At 39.7% G+C, this 22,295-nt stretch overlaps 1 protein-coding gene across 3 annotated transcripts in view; it reads left to right on the forward strand.

Moving 5' to 3' along the window:
- The window catches only part of LOC148844115 (Protein kinase superfamily protein), a 68,186-nt gene that overhangs the window by 22,807 nt on the left and 23,084 nt on the right, over positions 1 to 22,295 (forward strand). For all 3 annotated transcript variants that reach the window (XM_088956616.1, XM_088956618.1, XM_088956617.1), the window contains exons 5-8: positions 3,434 to 3,505; positions 3,837 to 3,972; positions 4,104 to 4,261; positions 18,224 to 18,308. In XM_088956616.1, the coding sequence (XP_088812742.1) occupies positions 3,434 to 3,505; positions 3,837 to 3,972; positions 4,104 to 4,261; positions 18,224 to 18,308 (451 nt within the window). The remainder of the gene's footprint in view (positions 1 to 3,433; positions 3,506 to 3,836; positions 3,973 to 4,103; positions 4,262 to 18,223; positions 18,309 to 22,295) is intronic.

Raw genomic sequence — 22,295 nt, forward strand, 5'->3', positions numbered from 1 at the left:
CCCTAGCAACATTAAGGGGCTGAGAGTAGGTTTCTTTCACAACATCCCAAATTTCTTTAGCCGTTTTTGCCCATAAGTAACTTTGGCTGATGTGTGGCTGCATAGAGTTGCACAGCCATGTCATCACCAAATAATTTTCTTGAATCCACTTAGCATAAGTGAGATCGTCCTTGGTTAGTTCCTTCACATCGCCCAAAATATAGTTCAGATTTCCTCTTCCCCCAATGGCCATCATGGCTGATTGGGCCCACTCTAAGTAGTTTGAACCATCAAACTTCACAGTTGTAATCTGGAAGGTGTTTTCAACCATGCTGCCTGAACCCCCCAAAACACCCTCCCCTTGGCTTTTAAACTCCATTAGAATGCTTCCTAATTACTATACCAATTGGCCTATTGGGTCTGTAGCAGATAACAGGAGGGTTCTGATTTAGAAACCCTAATTTTGTGACAGTCGGCCTATTGAGACTGAACTGTATCAGTCCTGTTAAAAGGAATTACTGGATCTTCCAAAGAGCAAAGAAAAAATAAAGGGAGAGGAGACAAATCTGATTACCTCCCTGAAGCAATAAGAACCCTGAAACTTGAGGGTTTTCTCTTAAACCCTAAAAAATGCAGAAAGGAAGTTTTTTTTTTTAACCGTACCTCTTATATCAAGAGACCCTTGCTGCCGATTTTTGGTAAGGCTTGAAAACTTACCAGAAAATTCTGAGAAACTTTGATCTTGATAATCAGCTTCAGTCTTGAATAGCGGAAACCGATCTTGAACCAGAATTCTTCTGAAACTTTGATCACCACCTCTAGTCTTGATCAAGAACTGACTTGATCCTCTTCTCTTCCTTTGATTCTTCCTGGTTATCAAAGATCTGATCCAATCTTTGGACTGCTGCTGTAGATAACCTCCAAGAATCAGCCGAAGGGAGCTTTCTCTATTCTTCCAGCTCTAGGCGGTTCTCATGTGGCCGGCTGGATCAAACTCACATGAGAAGCCCTAAATTTGGCTCTGATACCAAGTAGTCGTACAAGACTACAAAGACTCTTTAGGTTTTGAACAGAAAATAAAAAAGGAGCAAAGGAGAAGAAGAGAAGAAGCACTCGTGGGAGAAGCTTTGAAAGAAGAGAATGGTTGGAGTGCTTAAAACAGCCGCCCCACTCCTTAATTTATATACATGGTTTCCTAATTATAAAAGAACTTTAATGCTTACATGGCAATAAAAGATAAGATTAAAATAAAACTAATCCTAGATAAGATAGAATAAAACTTATCCTTATCCTACTAGGAAAGCTGATCCTAATCAATTAAATCTAAGTACATCTCAGGGTGTCACACGAATACTCTCAATGTGGGGTCCACAGTTTCCTACATATATAATAATATGTTAATACTTAATGTATAATAATACATTAAAGAAATTAGGTTTTAATTGAAATAACTGAAAACTGAACCTTAACTTTTGGTTTCGGTTCGGTTTCTCATTTCAAACTTTGGTTTTAAAAATTTTGGTTTATTTGGTTTGGTTTTTAACCGAATAGACTGATTTCCTCTAGGAGTGTAGAAATACAGTAGAGTACAGTAGACTGGTGTAGTCCCTCTTTATGTTTTATGTTTTGTTTTTATGTCTTTTATTAGTTGTTAGCTGCTGTTATTATTTTTTCTTTTCTTATTTGGGTGGCAGGGGTATTAGTGTCTTTGTACTACTCTTTAATTTGCTAACATTATAAATACTAATAGTGGGGTGGCAGGAACATCATAACTGGACTCCTTTTTTTCTCATTCTCTCTTCTCTTTCTCTTCTCTTCTGTTCTCCTTGTAAGCCCACCAAGGGATGAGGATGGCCTGGATCCAAAATTCTGGAGGAGAATGGTGGTGGTTTGCAAAGCTTGGCGGTTCATGGGGGAGGAGAGAGAAAATGTGGGTCTTCTCTTCCCCCTTAATGGAATTGGGATCTGCTCCTCACGGAGCGCACCTCACATGGACCTCACAGCCCCATTCCACAATGTATTGGGAACATCTCCCAATGAATAATAACACAGAGTATGGGAGATGTTCCCAATACATGGTGAGATGGAGCTGGGTTGGCCGGGTTAATAATGTACTTATATAAACCCACTGTCTCATACTTCTCTGTTCTCTTCTTCTCTTTTTCCTTTTCTTTTCTTTGCTGACTTCACGTCAGAACATAGGTCGGCTCTGAAATATTTCAGCTAACTATTATGAAGGAAAGCTAACACTAGATTATTTCTAGTTTCAAATCACCACTAGAAGCATTCCAATGGTAAAATTCAGTGAGAAGTGTGATTGGAGCCTTAGAATCACCTTAGGGTTCTCTAAAAATTACTTATATAGATTTGGGAATGATTCCTTGGATTAATTTGTATTAGATAACTGAATATTTGCTGTGGGAAATAAAAGCTCAGTTATTTGCTTTGAATAAAGAACTGCCTCACTTTTTACCTAATTGAAGCAGTGCTCACAGAAATAATAAAAATGCCGGTGTCAGCCTAAACAAGAAGAAAAATGCTAATAATTCCTCAATTACTAGCTCAACTCTGAAAAATCTTGAGTTGACATTAGTTAGGATCTAATGGACATTTGGATATGTTTGCACCCTAAAAACAAGATGTGCAATGACTGAAGTACTTTGCTAGCTGTAAATTAAAAAAAAAAAAAACAAAAGCCAACAGTATTGGATAAATTTGCATTAGATAACTGAATATTTTCTGTGGGAAATAAAAGCTCAGTTATTTGCTTTGAATAAAGAACTGCCTCACTTTTTACCTAATTGAAGCAGTGCTCATAGAAATGATAAAAATGCCAGTGTCAGCCTAAACAAGAAGAAAAATGCTAATAATTCCTCAACTACTAGCTCAACTCTGAAAAATCTTGAGTTGACATTAGTTAGGATCTAATGGACATTTGGATATGTTTGGACCCTAAAAACAAGATGTGCAATGACTGAAGTACTTTGCTAGCTGTAAATTAAAAAAAAAAAAAACAAAAGCCAACAGTATGAGACTTCAACACTTATAACACATGCACTTTCCGAAGGTATATAGAGGGATTGTTTATCATCCCTGTGTATTCTTCCCAGAAGTATTCATTGGACTAGAGGCCTCTTCAGTTTGTTAGTTTTTGTGTTAAGTTCTTTTTCATTCTTCATCAGCGGTTTCTAAATATTTAGGCAAATATAAATGCTTAATAGATTTTCAAATTTGTCTTGTACTCCTGTCTTCAATTACAATGTAATGCCTATTGTTATACCGTTGCTCAACTACGACTGGCTATTGGCAGTGCCCATTAATATGTTATATGTTTTATAGTTGCAGGATATGAAGTTGGAATTAGAGCTCCAACTGTGGAAATATTCTCATTCATTCGTTTGATCCATGTGTTATTTGACATATTAATTTTGATTTTCCTTTTACTGAATAACAGCTTGGGCAGGCTCTAAGCACTAGGCAAGATATATTACCAACTGCATACTGCCAAGAGCTTGCTAAGTTGCAGGTACATTTTTTTTCCTCTTAGATGACTGTCAGAGAAAATTACCATCTTCACATGTGTTCTTTAGAATTTTTGTATGTGTGTGTTGTGTTAGTCCTGGATATTTCACAAGGGCAAAAGAGGAAAAAAAGAAATGGTATGCAATACATGTGTGAAAAGGGGGTGATAGAGATGAGAGGAAACACAAAACAATGGCCTTGACCTGAGGCTAAATCCTCTCTATGGCCAACATGCTTGGAAACAGACCTATACAAAAGCACCTACTTTACATGAAACTTTAATTCTTTAATGCTGACTTTCCCTTCTTGTAACTGGAAGGTTTCTATTTTTCTAGGATGAGATACCCCCATTTCCAACTCGGGTTGCAATTCAGTCTATTGAGTCTCAATTGGGTAGACCTGTTGCACAAATATTTGCTGATATCAGCCCGGAGCCAATTGCAGCAGCATCGTTGGGGCAGGTTTATAAAGGTTAGAGAGCTTGTTATTGTAAACAAGGGAATATTGTGCATTGCTTAGGCTATATCTATGTTGTTATATTATCAGTGTGCTTGTTTTAATCTTTTAAGTGAGTGTTCCCTTTTATTGTTTCAAGTTTGCAGCCCATTTGCATTCTGGGGAGCTTGTAGCTGTTAAAGTACAAAGACCTGGTATGTCACAGTTATTGACACTTGATGCCCTGTTGTTTAATATGATTGGAGGCCAGCTGAAGCGATTTGCAAAGGCTCGGAAGGATCTCTTAGTAGCAGTGAATGAGATGGTGTGTCTACCATTCTTTTCTTGTTTCTTTGTGATGCCATGAAAATTAACCTTAATTACCTATTTGTGATATATATTGCTACATTTTTTTTTGTCAGGAGATATACATTGCTATTTTGTTAAAATTTGTATTTACTTTTGGTTGATGCTGCAAATTCTAACACCTTGAGCGTTGCTGACAAGAATAAATGGGGAAGCTTATGCTACAAGGGTATCTAATAATACATGATCATGTTCAATGTAATATGCATTCTGAGCTTATTAATTCTAGGCTCTTTCTAAGATTCTTTTTGGAGTTTCCATTATTTGTAACAATTGTTTATTCACTTGATCTCAATTTACGGTTATCCTTAGTGTTGAGAATGTTTGGGCAAGGGTGTTTCATCATCCTTTTGTATTTGGGCACCCAAGTATGGGCTTTATTGTAAATTTTCCTTCAAAATATAAATAACATTTTTGAGGGTGTGAACAGTAAGAAACACACACCTCTTCAATACATTCTTCTTCTCCTTCTTCTCCTCTTTTATCTTCTTGTACAAACTCTAGATCTACAACTCTAGATTTGAAACTTGGTATTAGAGTAGGTAGAGTCTCTTGGGATTACCTTTCCTGCTGAAATATGCTGCAGAAATTCTCTTATACATTTAGCACTGATAGTGTTCATTGGGGAAATGTCGATTCCGGTAAAATTTCATGTTGTTACCCATGGAAGTGAAAATATGTCATGGAAATATTAGGGAAATTAGGGGCATTTTAAACTATGCTCTTGTTTTGTCATTGATTCCGTATTTTTATGGAAAAATACTGCCATTCTCCAAACGAATCCTTCAGCATCGCAAACAGCCTCTTCCGTGACCACCTTCTCTATCAAAGCCTTTTCAGCCTCTGGGGCCCCTGATCTATCTAAAGGGTTCTTAGCTTCTTCTGTCATTTATTTCCTCAGACTCAAACTACTTGGCTCAAGGAGTCTGTGTTCTTCAAACTGCTCAACCCCAGAAAACTCTTGGGCTGAATAACCTTCATAACTGGCCCCACCCTTGGACTCAATTCTAAAGGATTTAAATTTTCTGTGCCCTCTGTTATAATCCTTCTTAAATTTCAATTGTTTCCTGCCCAGATTGTCGCCCTCTTTTATGTCCACATGATGATGCAGGAACTGAATGATCAAAATTGGAATTGTATGATATTTTATGTATTTCTGTATTTTTGGACAGTAGGGGTATTTTTGTCATTTTGCAAATTTCTGTGGGATCCAACGATAGGGTTTAAATTATCTAGGTATAGTTTGTTTTTGTTTAAAATTTCAGAGTCATTACATAAGTAGGATTAGAGTTATTGAGTCTTCTTTAAATTGAAATAGGATATGACAGCTTAGTTTGAGTCCTACTATGATTATTTAGTCTATCAGTTTGACACCTAAGACTATTATGAGTCTAACAGTTTGACTCCTAGGATTATTATGAGTTTAGAATCTATAAATATGTATAGGCGTTTTACACAAAGGAAATGAATTATCTTGAGTTTTCTTCAGCTTATGCTAGCTATGGTGAGTGATTCTAGGCACCCTGTGAGTGATTTCAGGTAATATCTCTCTTCTTTCTCTTCCTATTTTCTCTCTTATTCCTACAAGAGGCCATTATAGCCATTGACAGCCATAAAACTCTGATCAAGAAGACCATTAAACATTCTCTAAGGACTAGAACTGAGCTGGTCCTACATCACATGCTCCCCAAAGGGATCACGTGTTGAGCTGCTGATAACAGGCCCAGCCAGTTGTAGTTGCTCTTCTTTCTCCCGAAACACCTGTTCGTCTTCCTCTTCTCCCTTTCCAATCTCCCTATTCTTGATATCAGCATTACAAGAGCCTTTTTTCGAATAAACACCATAGGATTTATTTAGTCTCGAGCTTTACACTCAACATCTCTTCACTCTCTCCCTTCTTCCCCAAGCCTTCCAATCTGCTTGTGCCATGTGGATTACACCAAACCCTACCTGCATCATCTTCAACCTCTTGTCTCCCATACCACAGGGACGCTTCAGTTTCTGATGCCACCTAGAGCTTCCACCATCTCCCTTCAGCGAAGAAATTGATTGTGCAGGGAATCTTATCCAGTTTAGTTCCTGCAACTATAATCTTCACTGCATGAAGGTCAGCAGTGTAAATGTCTTCCAACACTCCACCACGTGCAACTTCTAACTTATCGAAGATGTGATCCGTCTACAAGTTGAATAGCAGCCCAAAAATCTTCAAGATCACACTCTCTTCAGGTACTGAAATTTCATTGCAAGACGGTGTCCAGTTCGCCACCGTCACCAAGCCTTTTGACGTTTCAACATTCATGAACTATGCCTTTGATTTTCCTAGGTCCAGAGCTACTTTACAGTCATCAAAAGGAATAATCACAGCCAAATCTGCATTTGAAATTCTAATCGTAACATCGTTAAGAATCCTCTTCCAATCACTTGCCTTCTTCTTTGCTGTCACTGTCAATATTTTGCTCCAATCTTCCTCGCCTCCTCCCAACGCAAAATTAGGAGTGCCACCAGCTCCTTCAAGCATCACCTCTTGATTCCCCCATTGACCTTCTGTATCCTGAAACTTCTTCTCCACCCATATTCCCTTTAATTTTTCTTTTTTCAGCTAATACCTTTCTTTGTACTCCGGCAGCACCTCAACAACTGCAACCCATCTCGTCTATTTCTTCCTTCTAGCAAACAAATAGTCTTCCTCCTGCCATCTTCCATCTCTTTGTCTAACCTCAAAACACATCCTTTGTTATTGACTTTTTTATCAATTGAGAAGAGCTTCTGATCCCTTCTCAAGTCACTTCTCTAGCTTGGTCTGGTCACTGTATTGATTGCTTCCTCCACAGATCCTTTAATCCAACCTGCAACGACTTGGGACAGGAAAACCGTGGCCCTCCCTTCCTCTTCATGCATCAAAATGTCTCCCCCTTTGCATTCCTCTACCAGAAAACTCTTTTTCTCGGCGCAGTGGAGAGGTAAGAGGGAAAAGATGCACAAAAAGGAGGAAGGAAGAATGGAAGGATACTGAAGGGGGTGAAGTCAGGAATGTAGAGGTCTGCAACTCGGGAGGAGAGTGAAGGAGAGAGCAGTAGTATTGACGCTACAGATAATGTGTTAAGAATTGAAGTCCAAGTTGGCAGACTTGGAGTGGACTTAGGATGGAGGGGACTGGTGAACAAGGGGATGAAGATGAGTCGGGGATGATGAAGGTCAGAGTTCCAGGTAAGTTCCAATTTCCAAATTGTTCACATTTCAAAATTTTATTCAAGACAGAAGTATGGTCTGATTGGCATTGGTCCTACAAACAAGTTTAAGAAAGTTTATAGGAAGATACGTTCTAGTGTCAGAGGCCTAAAGAAGAAGCTTGATGAGAAAGGGGTATTGAGACTCAAACTAGAGAGGGGGAGGAGCTGCATCGGTGTTCTGTTCCTAAGGATGGTGTGGCGATTAGGTCGGAGGCGGAAGAAAAGTAGCTTAGGGGGGATCAAGAAAGCAAGACGACTCTAAATGATTCATTGACAGTCAGGGTGGAGAAGGGAGGAAGGATGGAGAATGAGAGTTTGGTAGAAAGGGGTTTTAGGATTGAAAAGAGTTTAGGCTTATTTTTCTTAGGTGGACTGGAGTTCGCTAGAAGGGCTTTTGAAGGTTTTGAAGAAGCAAGAGAGAAAAGAGTCTCAAGAAGTCTGTTATTGGCGTTGGTGGAGAGGCATTGAATGAGGATGGGGATGAACAAGATGAAGCGTTCGAAGCTGAAGATTAAGTTCTTTCTTGGTTGGGAGGCTTCTTTCTGCTTTATTTTTGAGTTGTAAGATTGAAGGGCTTTTGAAGCTTTTGAAGAGGTAAGAGAGAAAAGTCTCAAGAAGTCTGTTATTGGCGAAGGTGGAGAGGCATTGAATGAGGATGGGGATGGACAAGATGATGCGCTTGAAGATGAAGATTAAGTTGTTTCTTGGTTGGGGCCTTGGGGGGCTTCTTTCTGCTTTATTTTTGAGTTGTAAGATTGAAGGGCTTTTGAAGCTTTTGAAGAGGTAAGAGAGAAAAGTCTCAAGAAGTCTGTTATTGGCGAAGGTGGAGAGGCATTGAATGAGGATGGGGATGGACAAGATGATGCGCTTGAAGATGAAGATTAAGTTGTTTCTTGGTTGGGGCCTTGGGGGGCTTCTTTCTGCTTTATTTTGAGTTGTAAGATTGAATTGCTCTGCTAATCATTGGGTTGGGTGTTATTGTAACACCTATTCTGCTGTTTGTAAGCTGCTCTTTTTATTTTAAAGATTTTTTTTTTTACCACAGAAAAACTAAGTTTGCTCAGTTTTTGCGCATGCCTTATGTTAGCGTAGGGGTATTTCTGTCTTTTTACCTAGATTAATGTTGCTGATCTGTAATGTTGTGTTAGAACCAGTGCTCCTAACTTAATAAGGGCACATATGTCTTTTCAATCAGTTTTAATAATATAAGTTTTGTCTGGCCGACTGGGAGAAGGTTATGTTGACTCTTCCAGTTCGAACCAGAATTTCCCCCTCTCTCTCTCTCTCTCTCTCTCTCTCTCTCTCTCTCTCTCTCTTTCTTCCACCTTTCTACTTCTTTCTACCTAACCGATCTCAGACAGATAGAATTCTAAGGCAGGCTGAATCATAACTTGGTATCAGAGCTTGTTGAATCTGCCTAGATTTCTGTTTGCCTAGATTTCTATTCTCTGCGCACCCTATCTAGGGTTTCTCCTTTTTTTCTGCATTCGACTGGAGATAAGGGAAAGGGCTGAAAAGGAGTGATCACCCTCTTCCCTTGGAGGTTTCTATGCCTCTAGTCAGGTTGTGTGTGGTCGGTTGCTGTGGTTTCTAAGATCGCCCTCCCCTAATTGATGAAGAATAGAGGGCCGATCTGTGTGGTGCAGTGGCTGCTCGTGTGTGGACTGATTTCCTGCTCGTGTGGTTGTTACTTCAGTGATAAGGTAAGAGATCTCAGTGCATGATATCTGTTATGGATCAAATAGGAAGTGTGTTTCAGACCATATGCTAGGGTTTCAGACAGTAATGTGCTAGGGTGTATGCTGGTTTTTGTGTATTTCGGAGGAAGAGTTATAATCATATAGTGGTGATATTTCAGGTAGTCGTAGGAGTAGGGTTTGTGGTGTAAAGAGCACACTTTTCAGCAACAACAAGTGCTGAAACCAGTGTGACAGGTGTGATATAGTTGTGTGCAGTGTGCAGAATTCAGTGGTAATAGAATTCAGCAAGTGTGCAGAATCGGTGATAACATAATGGGAGATAACAGTGATTGTAAACTTAGTGTGATGGTGCCTACAGACTACTTGAATATTCAGATGACCTCCATTAAACTAAATGGAGAGAATTATGTGCCTTCGGCTAAATCCGTCGAAGTCTTTTTGAAGGCAAAGAAGAAGGTAAAACACATAAGAGAGGAGAAACCCTCCACTGACTCTCACGAGTATGAAGACTGGGAGCAAGAGGATGCTCAGATCATCACATGGTTGTGGAATAGTATGGAACCCAGGATTAGGGTAAACTCCATGTTTCTTGACACTGCCAAAGATGTGTGGGACCATGCGAAGAAATTGTATTTGGGTCAGGACAATACAACCAGAGTGTATCAGCTGTATCAAGAGTACTTTAACCTGCAACAGGGCAATCAAAGTCTTGAGGAGTACTATGCCAACATGAGAAACATATATAATGAGTTGAATGTCTATCACCCTCTCACTTCTAATGTCAAGATTCAGCAGCAATAGAGAGAACAACTTGATGTGACTAGATTTTTGGTGGGACTGAAGTCTGAATATGAACTAGTACGGGCTCAGATATTAGGAGGATCAGCTCTTCCCTCCTTAGAAGAGGTATTTGCTCGACTCCGGAGGATTTCTATCGGATCTACTGAGAACTCTAATATCTCAGATAGATATGCCTTTGCTGTATTGAGAGGTCGTGGTACTCAAGGTGGAGCTCAGGGAGCTCAGTCTGGCCGTGGTGGTGGTAGTGGTTCTGTGCATGGCCGAAGTGGCAATGGTGGGCCTACTTATAACCGTGGTGGTGGTCGTACGGGGGGCAGAGATTCAGGGGGAGCCCGTGGTAGAGGACGTGGCTCAGGCCCAAGGAAGTGCACTCATTGTGGTATGGATGGACATACCATTAACTATTGTTATGATCTACATGGTTCACCCTCAACCTGGGCCAATCATGTCGCGACCAGTGACTCAAGCTCCAGCTTTAGACAGGAGAATTATTCATCTAATCAAATACCTCCTACACCCACAGATGGTCCCGTGAAGGAGATGGTGAGTGTTCCCCGTGATGAATATGAGAGGTTTATCCAATCACAGCAGAACACGACGACTTTTGCTCACTCAGGTATGGCTTGTCTGGCATCCACACCCAATCCCTGGATCATTGACTTTGGAGCCTCCGATCACATGACTGGAACTCCAGGTGTGTTTTCTTCCTTATCTCATTGCTCAACATCACAATCTGTCACCCTTGCTAATGGTTCCATATCCTCAATTTGTGGTGTTGGTAATGTTGACCTAGATCCTGTATCCCTCTCCTCAGTTTTGTATGTTCCTAAATTGCCTTTTAATCTTATGTCTATCAATAAGCTGACCAAATCACTTAACTGCAACATTACCTTTTATCCTTCTATGTGTGTTTTTCAGGATCTCAAGACGAGGATGAAGATTGGTGGAGGGCATGAAGTTGCTGTACTATATTATCTTGACGGTGGTGGTGGTAGAACTTCAATAGCTCTCTAGTCATCCCTTTCTCCTCTCCAGTGGCACTGCCGATTTGGTCATCCATTGCTAAAAATCTTGAAGTCTTTGGTTCCGTCCTCGAGTCAGCTTTCTGTTTTGGATTGTGAGTCGTGTCAGTTTGGGAAACACCATCGTGTTCCCTTTAGTTCTAGGGTTGATAACCGTGTGTCGAGTCATTTTTCTTTAATTCATTCAGATGTTTGGGGTCCTTATAAAGTGATGTCATATAATGGATATAGATATTGTCATTTTTGTAGATGATTTTTCAAGGATGACATGGCTCTATCTAATGAAAGAAAGAAGTGAATTCTTTACCTTTTTCAGAAATTTTATGCTGAGATTCGTAACCAATTTGGTACCCACATCAAAGTTTTCCGTTCTGATAATGGCTGCGAATATTTATCCTCATCATTTCAGGAATACCTGGACCAACACGGCATTATACATCAGACCTCATGTACCTACTCCCCACAACAAAACAGGGTGGCTGAGAGATAGAATCGCCATCTCCTGGAAACAGCAAGATCCCTCATGCATCACATGCATGTTCCTGAACCCTTTTGGAGTGATGCAGTGCTTACCTCGTGCTTTCTATTTAATCGGATGCCCACATTCATCCTTGATGGTCATTCTCCGTTTCAAGTCTTGTTTCCCGCTTTGTTTCCGTTTCCTCTTACGCCGAGGGTATTTGGGTGTGTCTGCTTCATCCATAATCTGGGTCCCGGGAATGACAAGTTCGATGCCCATTCTCTTAAGTGCATCTTCCTTGGCTATTCTCGAACCCAGAAAGGGTATAGGTGTTACCATCCTAGTTCTCGACGGTTCTTTGTGTGTGCTGATGTCACCTTCTTTGAGTCTACTCCGTTCTTTTTGGGGTCCAGTGATGGTTCTTCCTCCTCATCACCTCCTCTTCAACTTCCCGTTGTCGACCCTCTTCCCTTGGTTCCAGCCGTGACCAAACCCTTGCCTCCGGTGCCACCACCTGTTGAACGCCCACCTCTCCGTCATGTGTATACACATCGCCCACGCATGCCAGCTACTACTCCTCTGGCTACATCTCCGTCGACGGATCTGGCACTAGACCCGCACTCAGCATCTGAGCTTGACCTCCCCATTGCTTTGCAAAAAGGTAAACACACTTGCACCCTTCATCTTATTTCTAATTATGTTCACTTACTCACCTTTTCGCTTCCCATCGCCAGTTTGTCACCTTGTTATCATCAATTGTTGTCCCTAAGGATTTCCAGGAAGCCCTTGCCTCTCCAGGGTGGTGCTGAGCCATGGAAGAAGAACTCTCTTCCCTTCATCATAATCATACTTGGGACCTCACTGCTCTTCCTCCTGGGAAGCAAGCTGTTGGTTGTAAATGGGTTTATACGGTTAAGTATCTGCCTGATGGTAGTGTTGAACGCGTGAAAGTGCGTTTGGTTGCAAAAGGGTACTCCCAAACCTATGGCGTTGACTACACAGAGACCTTCTCACCGGTTGCTAAGATAGGGTTAGTTCGTGTTGTGATCTCTCTTGCAGCCATGTATGAGTGGCCACTATATCAGCTTGATATCAAGAATGCCTTTTTGCATGGTGACTTACTTGAGGAGGTCTACATGGAGCAACCTTCAGGGTTTGTTGCTCAGGGGGAGGACGGTAAGGTGTGCAGACTAAGGAAGGCTATATATGGGCTTAAACAGTCTCCTCGAGCATGGTTTGGTAGGTTCAGTGAGGTGGTAAAGCAGTTTGGTATGAAACAGTGCAAAGTTGACCATTCTGTATTTAGTCATGACTCTCCGGGAGGAAAAATACTGTTGGTGGTGTATGTAGATGATATTGTTATTACTGGAAATGATAACATGGGTATTGACAGGTTGAAGACTTATCTACAGGATCATTTTCAAACAAAGGATCTTGGTAAGTTGAAATACTTCTTGGGGATAGAGGTAGCAAGATCCAAGTATGGTATTAACCTGTGCCAGAGAAAATATGTGTTTGATTTGCTGGAAGAAACAGGCTTGTTGGGTGCCAAACCAGCTGAAACACCCATGGACACAAATACCAAGCTAAGCAATGATATGGTTGAAGTGTTTGAAGACCCTGGCAGATACCGACGACTTGTGGGCAAACTGAACTACCTAACCATTACTAGACCAGACATCTCATTTGCGGTTAGTGTGGTAAGCCAATTCATGCAAAAACCTTTGATTCCTCATTGGAATGCATATCTGAGAATTGTGAAGTATCTAAAAGGGGCTCCGGGTCGCGGTCTGATATACAAGAGTGGTGGAAAACTTGAAATAGAAGGGTATTCTGATGTTGACTGGGCCGGATCTATGTCTGATAGGCAGTCTACTACAGGCTATTGCACTTTCCTGGAAGGTAACCTGGTGACATGGAAAAGTAAGAAGCAGACGGTTGTGGCGAGAAGCAGTGCAGAAGCAGAATATAGGGCTATGGCACACACCACTTCTGAATTAGTGTGGCTAAGTAACCTTCTACAGGAAGTAGGGTACAACATCAGCACTCCGATGAAGCTCTATTGTGATAATTAGGCTGCAGTTCATATTTCCTCTAATCCGGTGTTTCATGAAAGAACCAAGCACATTGAAGTTGACTGCCACTTTGTGAGGGAGAAGGTGCTGAATGGAGAACTAGACACTACACATATTAATACAGGAAATCAGTGGGCTGACTTATTTACAAAAGGCTTGAGTCGGGGAAGAGTGGACTACATATGTAACAAGCTGGTGAGTGTTAGCATCGGGGTATTTTTGTCTTTTTACCTAGATTAATGTTGCTGATCTGTAATGTTGTGTTGGAACCAGTGCTCCTAACTTAAATAAGGGCACATATGTCTTTTCAATCAGTTTTAATAATTTAAGTTTTGTCTGGCCGACTAGGAGAAGGTTATGTTGACTCTTCTAGTTCGAACCAGAATTTCCCCTTCTCTCTTTCTCTCTTTCTTCCACCTTTCTACCTCTTTCTACCTAACCGATCTCAGACAGATAGAATTCTAAGGCAGGCCGAATCATAACATCTTACACAAGTGTTATCTTAACACCTGTTCTGCTGTTTGTAAGCTGCTCTTTTTATTTTAATGAGTTTTTCGTTTACCACAAAAAAAACTAAGTTTGAAAGAAGACTAGAGAACTATGGAATCTATAGTTCTAGGTAGAAGTTTGGGATGATATTGAGAGAGATGAAAGATTATGAGGATGTTATTGGAGGGCATCCAAATATGAGAGAAATTGGGGTTGGTTTGGCACAAAATGACGAAAATAATCAAAATGAGAAAATTTTGGGTTTTGATGAAAAATAAAGAAAAAATTACCTAGGTTAGTTCCATTCCTTTAAGAATGTTGAGAAGCGAATATCTTTAAGAACTTATGGCTATTGATACTACAATGATTTATTGAATGATTAAAGAGAATAAATAGAGAGAAAGAAGAGAGGAGAGAGCCTAGTATCACTCAATAGGGGTGCTTAGAACCACTCTAGGGCATGGAAATCACTCAACACTGAGCACACATTTTAAGATCTTGAATAAAATCAATGCATTCATCACTTTAATAGTGTATATAAACACTGCTTTATTCTTTCCTTTTGCTAAGTTACCTCAATTCATTTCATTAATATAAACAAATTTGTACAATAAGGATCCAAGAAAAGGGGCAAAAATCCCTAGAAAACAGCAGTTGTAACTGATCCCAGTACAACCTACTTACCCCTTTCTTAGCTAAAGAATCAGCCAACCCATTTGCATCCCTTAAGACCTATTGAAATAGTACTGTTATCCCCCTTAACCGCAATTTGATTTTCTTCCGTAAATCCAAACTATCTTCTTTTCATCCTTCATCCAACTTAGCTCCACTTGAGAGTTCCCTTAAATAACTAACCTTTCCAAACCCAATTCTTTTGCTTTATGGGCTCCATATAGAACGTCAGACAACTTGGCTCTTGCAGAATCTCCTAGGCCAATAGGACCTGAGAAAAGAGCTGTTATATTCCCATCTTTATCTCTAAGCACTCTCCCAATCCCTGAAGGGCCTGGCTTACCAAAACTGTTCCCATTGAAGTTAAACTTAATGAAAATTTCCAAATGAGGTTCCCAAGCTTTTAAGGTCCTGATCTTCCCTGTTGATGATGAAGCCACTTTCTTCCACTTCCTACTTAAGTTGTCAAAGGAGTAGGGTGAGAACAAGTCCATAGATTTAATCCAATGGAAAAACAATAATTGTAGAATTTCCACTGTCATAAAAAGCTAAATAACTCCTAAACCACTTATTCAATTGCTTTGGAACTTTAAATATGAGTAAACCTTGACTAGAAAAATCAAACTCGTTAAGGCTGAACCATATAGACTAAATGTAAAATGACCACAATCCCTTGCTGTCTAAAAATACAAAAATATATAAAAATTTCAAAAGACTTCCGGCTTTGGTTTTCTTTGCTCTTGCATCACCTACCCTTTTTGGAAATGGAAGGATGATGTGGTCTATCCAAATTAGTGGACTGGAACAAGATTTGCAAGCCTAAATCCGAAGGGGGGCTGGGTGTTAAAAGGGTGAACGAAATCAATAATTCCTTACTAGGGAAGTGGTTTTGGAGGTTTGGGGAGAGTCAAGGAGGGCTGTGGAAAGGAGTGGTACAGGCCAAATATGGAGATAGGAATTTTGGATGGGACAAGGAGCTTCAAATCAAATAGATAAATACTATGGGTGTTCAGTTTGGAAAGGAATTGAAAAAGCTTATAATTTGTTTGCAAAAGGTGTGAAACTCAAAATAGTAAGTGGGGAGCGGGTCAAATTTTGGAAGGATGTCTGGTGTGGGGAGAGGTCCTTGTCTGAGAGCTTCCCTGCTTTGCTTAAAGTGGCAATGGACAAAGAAATCAAGGTTGGTGAATGCTTGCAAGTTCAAAATGGTAGCATGGTCTGGACCCTGCAGTTCAGGAAGAATTTAAACGACCAGGAAATGGATGAGTGGCTGGGCTGCTGCAGCTTTTATATAGTACACAGGTGGAGTTTGCAAGGTCTGACAGAAGTCTGTAACTGGAATAAAACTGGAAGATTCACAGTTCAATCCTTTTATAAGGCATTGGTCAGTGCAGGACATTCAGTCCCAGCTCATATCATCTGGTGTAAAAATGTGCCTTCAAAAATATCTTTCTTTGTTTGGATGGCTTACATCAATAGAATACTTCGGGACAACGTTGCTCGGAAAGGCTTTTTGCTTGATTCAGCCAGCTGTGTACTATGTGAAGGACACTGGAAACAGTGGATCACCTATTACAGCACTGCAGCTTCTCCTTTGTGATTTGGAACAGAATTTCACACTTGTTTGAAATACAAAGTTGCTGCCCAGGATCAGTAGGACTCTGTATAGGGTTGGAGGGTGGAAGGGATGAGTAAAACAAGAAAGTTAATCTAGAATATAACCCACCGGTGGTTTTTTGGTGCCTTTGGCAAGAAAGAAATGCCTGAGTCTTCAAAAGCAAGATAAGTTCTGCTGATTTTATTTATCAGAAAATTTTGGGAAAGATGTTCTCTTAGTTGGCTGGTCATTGGTTGTTTAAGGGTGTAGGTTGAGTCTTTTTTTGTACATGCTAATCTTTTTGTAAAACAGGGTGGGGGTCAAGGTTAGAAGGAACTATTTTTTTTGGTTCCCGAGTACATCTTGCTGTACACTTTTTTTTTTTTGTGATGAATGAATGGTATTTTATTAAATGGGGATAGAAATAGTACAAGCATGAAGCACCCTAAGAGGAGGCACGAGGTGTTACCTCTCCTTAAAGGTGGTTCCAAACCCAGCTCTTTTCAGATTACAGTTACAAAATAGCCAAAAACAGAGAATCCCTTGAAGCCCCATATTTAGCTAAAGAATCTGCGAAAGCATTTGCCGATCTACTAACCCACTGAAAGCTAACTGACATGGTTCTCGTAAGCAATTTGACTTTTTTGATGATGCCCTATATCCCCAAACAACAGTTTCTGGGTCCAACATCCATCCCATTATCACCTTAGAGTCTACTTCAACTATCAAATTAGTCACTCCAAGTTGGTTGGAAATCTGTAGTCCTTGTACCACAGCTTCTTAGCCCTTGTAGAGTCTCCAAAACCCATTGGACCTGAGAATAAGGACAGAATGCTGCCATCCTTATTCCTCAAGATCTCTCCTATACCCAAAGGTCCTGGATTGCCTTGACTGCTCCCATCAAAGTTCAACTTTACAACTCCTTCCGTAGGGGGTAACTAACTTGCTCGTGTTCTATTTTTCTTGGATGAGGTGGATGCCACTGCTGCCCAACTCCTTTGAAGGTTATCGTTAGAGTAATCCACAAAGAGATCAGTAGTTTTTAGCCAAAGGATTGCCCTTGTCAGTATACAATCCTTTATTTCAGCAATGCTTATCTCCTCTTGAAAAATTCTATAATTTCTTTCCCCCCAAATGGTCCATAAGAGGGCTGCCCTAATACATTTCCACATTACTTTCCCTCTCTTTGTTGGCCAACCAAAAAAAGATGGATCAAAAAGTAGATTTACTTTAGGAGGCAGGTTCCACCTGTACCCAAACAACATAAAAACCCAATTCCAAATATTTAACTGTAAAAGAGCAAGAAATCAGTAGGTGATAACAGTTCTCATTCTGCACTTTACATAAAATGCACCAATTGGGGGACAAACATGAATAAAGTCTCTTTTTTTGTTCATACTAATGCAATGATACTTTACCTTCTCTCTCTTTCTTTCTCTCAAAAATAGGCCTATCTAAATTGTTCATCATGAAGGCAACCTTTTGGGTCATGTTTTTCGTTTCCATCTCCACATCAGCCCTACAACTACAACCTATTTGGGCTTTTCTCAAGCAATATTAACCAGCCAGAGTGGTAATTTTTTAATTTAAACAATACCAAAGAAAATGGTTATTCATTTTGGTTGGGGTGGGGGCTTTTGGGCTGAAGTTTGCTTCATGGACAAAGCGTTATAGCAGGAACAAAAAAGATTGCCAATCATGTCCCATAGGGAAAATGTTTTTCATGATTCCCAAACCTGACCACCTTAAACTGTCTCTTGTAATCACAATTTGTCTAGAGTTCCACCTATTCATATTGTTTGCATTCTTTTATGACATTTTTAGCTTTTATTCTATGATGATAATAATTTCATTGTGGAATACATGAAGTGACAGGTTAGGCACATGTTTGAAGAAATTGATTATGTCTTAGAGGCACAAAATGCTGAGCGCTTTGCTTCTCTTTATGCATGCTATCGTGGTAAGTTATTCTACACAATAACTTATGTCTCCATTTGCTAAATTTATTGTACCTCAACTCCAGAAAGTAATTTTTCTTGTTGGAAAGTCAAATAGGATAAAATCTTATTCAGATCCAATGGTTGGTCTGTTTTGGGTGTCTCTCCAAGAAGTGACTCAATAATTGAATAGAATTTGTTGGTAGGTTATATGATAATTATGTGGTTAGTGCTCTTTGAGAATGATGCTTTGAAGTTCCTCTTATGTTTTGAGTTGATAAGTGCTAATCCTACTTTGAAGAATAGGATAGAGATCTGATTTTCTTTTTCTTGCTTTTGGTAGTCTTATTTTTTCAGTTAAGAAGTGCTAATCTTGCTTTGAAGAGTAGGAATAGAAATCTTTTCTTTTGATTGGTAATTAAAATGCTTTATCAATTCAAGAAAAGAAAATTTTCTGAAGAGCCATAACACCTAAGTTCAAACAGTTGGAGTTTTACCCCGCATTTAGCCAATGCGTTGGCTAAACCATTTACTGTCCTTTATAACCATTAGAAGGCTGCCTTTGGTTCCCTATCAATATGGGAAACACCATTGGGTTTCCTTTTGTCCTAGAGTTGATAGTTGTATGTTGAGTCCTTTTGCTTTAGTCCATTCAGATGTTTGGGGTTCGATTAGAGTCGAGCCCTGTAATGGTTACAAGTATTTTGTCATTTTTGTTAATGATTGTTCAAGGATGACATTGATTTATTTAATGAAAGAAAGGAGTGAACTATTCTCTATTTTCCAAATATTTCATGTTGAAATACGCACACAATTTGGTGTTCCAATAAAAGTTCTTCATTCAGATAATGACTGAGAATACTTTCTTACTTCATTTCGACAATGTTTGGAGCAGCATGGCATCATTCATTAGACTTATTGTGAGTCCACCCACTCCCCTCCACCCCCCCCCCAAAAAAAAGGGGGGGGGGGTGGTTGAAAGGAAGAACTGTCATTTACTTGAGATTGCTCAGTAGTCAATCCCTTCTTCATCATATGAACATTCCTGAATAGTTTTGGAGTGCTGTAGTGCTTACGGATTGTTTTCTCATTAATCAGATGCCCTCATTCATCCTTAATGGCTGTTCTCCTTTTTCTATTTTGTTTCCCATTTTGTCTCAATATCCTTTGACTCCCAAGATCTTTGGGTGTGTGTGCTTTGTTCATAAAGTCATTTGTTTGTCCTGATGTCATATTTTTTGACTTAGTGCCATTTTTCTCGGGTCCTGCTGTATCTCCCTCTTCTTCAATGGGCCCCCTTCCTCTTCTAGTTGATGATCCCATTTTGGTTGTCCCTATTGTGACTAAGCCTTCACCTCCTCTAGTGCAGAATCATACTGAACGATCACTGATTAAGGTTCAAAATATTGATACGTCTGATACGCCAGTACAGGCATATTGGGCAGTATCGGTAGTTCTTTTAGTTTTGTTTTTTCAAATCCGGTTCAGAGGGGCCGGTTTACGTCCACCCCCTGAACCAGTCAAAACCTTGATACACCCTCTGGAGGGGCGCATCGGGAAGCTCCTGATACAATACGTATCGACTGATACAAGCCGATATGTATCGATACTTTGAACCTTGCCACTGATCCGACAAGTGTATACTCATTAGCAGACACTAGCACCTCCTCCGGCTTATACTTCGTCAACGGATCTTGTAGTTGCTCCTACAACAGTGTTGCCTCCTTTTGAACTCAACCTTTCTATTGCACTGCGGAAAGGTCTATTTCTCATCTTTCCACATCATATCACCTGTTTGTTTCTTTGTTGTCATCTATATCTATACTTAAGCATCTCCAGGAGCCTCTTACCTCACCAGGGTGGTGTCAAGCTATGGAAGATGAACTCTTTGCTCTTAAACACAACCACACGTTGGAGCTCACCACTCTTCTTCCAGGTAAGCATGTTGTAGGTTGTAAATGGGTGTATATTGTTAAATACATACCAGATGGCAAAGTGGAGCGGTTGAAGCGCGATTGGTTGCTAAGGGTTATTCTCATTAGCAAGTATGTATGATTGGCCCCTGTTTTAGCTTGACATTAAAAATGCCTTCCTCCATGGTGATATTTTGGAGGAAGTTTACATGGAGAAATCACCATGGTTTATTGCTCAAGGGAGGATGGTAGGGTGTGTAAGCTCAAGAAGGCAATTTATGGGCTGAAACAGTCTCCTCATGCTTGGTTTGACAAGTTCAGTGAAGTAGTGAAAGATTTTGGGATGAGACAATGTCAAGTTGACCAATTGGTGTTAGCTATGATTTTGAAACTGGGAAGATTTTGCTAGTGGTTTGTATAGATGACATTGTCATAACTGGCAGCAATAGATTGGGGATTTATAGGCTAAAGGCCTTTCTACAAGTTCACTTCCAGATAAAGGATCTTGGGAAGTTGAAGTACTTCTTGGGTATAGAAGTTACCAGATTGAAGCAAGGTATAAATTTGTGCCAAAGGAAATATATTTTTGATCTATTGGAAGAAATGAGACTGTTAGGTGCTAAACCAATTAAAACACCTATGGAACAAAATTTTAAGTTGAGCAGTGATGTGGGTGAAATGTTTGATGATCTTGCAAGATATAGACAATTGGTGGGAAAGCTAAACTTCTTAACTATTGCTAGAACAAATATCTCCTTTGCTATTAGTGTGGTAAGCCAATTTATGCAAAACCCCCAAGTCTTTCATTGGGATGCAATTCTTAGAATTGTGCGGTATTTTGTACAAGCCTGGAGGAAGTCTTGACATAGTTGGCTATATGGATGTAGATTGGGCAGGCTCGGTGTCTGATAGGAGATCTACTACAGGTTACTACACCTTTATTGGGGGAAATCTGATGACATGGAAGAGTAAGAAGCAAATTGTTGTGGCAAGAAGTAGTGGTGAAGCTGTGCTGAAGCTGAATACAGGGATATGGCACACACTACATTTGAGTTAGTATGGTTGAAAATTCTTCTGTAGGAAGTTGGATCCTCAGTGAGCAAACCTATGAAATTATATTGTGACAACCAAGCTGCAATATCCATCTCATCTAATCCAGTCTTTCTTGAGAGGACAAAACACATAGAGGTTGATTGCCATTTTGTAAGAGAGTAAGTCCTTATTGGAGTGATAAGCATAGAGCATGTGAGTTCAGGTGATTAGTGGGCAAACTTGTTTACAAAAGGGTTGAGTTCAGGAAGAGTGGATTATATATGTAACAAGTTGGGACTATATTACAGATACTCTTCAGCTTGAGGGGGAGTGTAGCCACTTGAACCATTCAAACACTTCTTCTACATGGCTAACTTTTTGGAGAAGTTTTCAAGAGTTGGGTTCCTAAAGTTACCTCCCTAGGGTTACCTCCAAGTGGGAGGTATCCACGTCTTCTAACTAATAAAAACCAACTTCCTCTACCCCCAAATTTATTCTGACAATACATCTCGTTATAATTAACTTGTAGACTTGACATTTGCTGAAGCAAGTTGATCATAAATTTTAGGTTCCTCACTTCTTTATCCTCATCTAAAAAAAATTGAATGATGTTATCTGCCAATTACAAATGTATAACCTAGGGGTGTCCATGAAAAATCGAAAAACTGAAAAACCGAATTGAACCAAGAAAACCGAACCACAAATTGCGGTTAACCGAACCGACTAGTTCGGTTTCGGTTCAGAATTTTTGAAAAACTGAAGGACCGGTTTGGTTTTTGGTTAACCTATAAAAAAACCGATGGTTAAGCGAGCCGACCGGTATATATATTTATATGTATATTCTATAAATATTTTTAATATATGTCACATATTTTCTATGTATTTTATATAAATATATACTTATATTATATTTATAATGATCTATTTACAAATATATTATATATTTTTAAAATATTTATAATATATTATATATCATTTATTATTTATAATATAATATTATACTTATATTTATATAATATATATTATAAATATAAAAAATCGAAACCGGTAGACTGGTTAACCGGT

Source organism: Nelumbo lutea, chromosome 8, assembly GCF_056320005.1.
Source record: "Nelumbo lutea isolate HS-2025 chromosome 8, American lotus-T2T, whole genome shotgun sequence".
Taxonomy (NCBI): Eukaryota; Viridiplantae; Streptophyta; class Magnoliopsida; order Proteales; family Nelumbonaceae; genus Nelumbo; species Nelumbo lutea.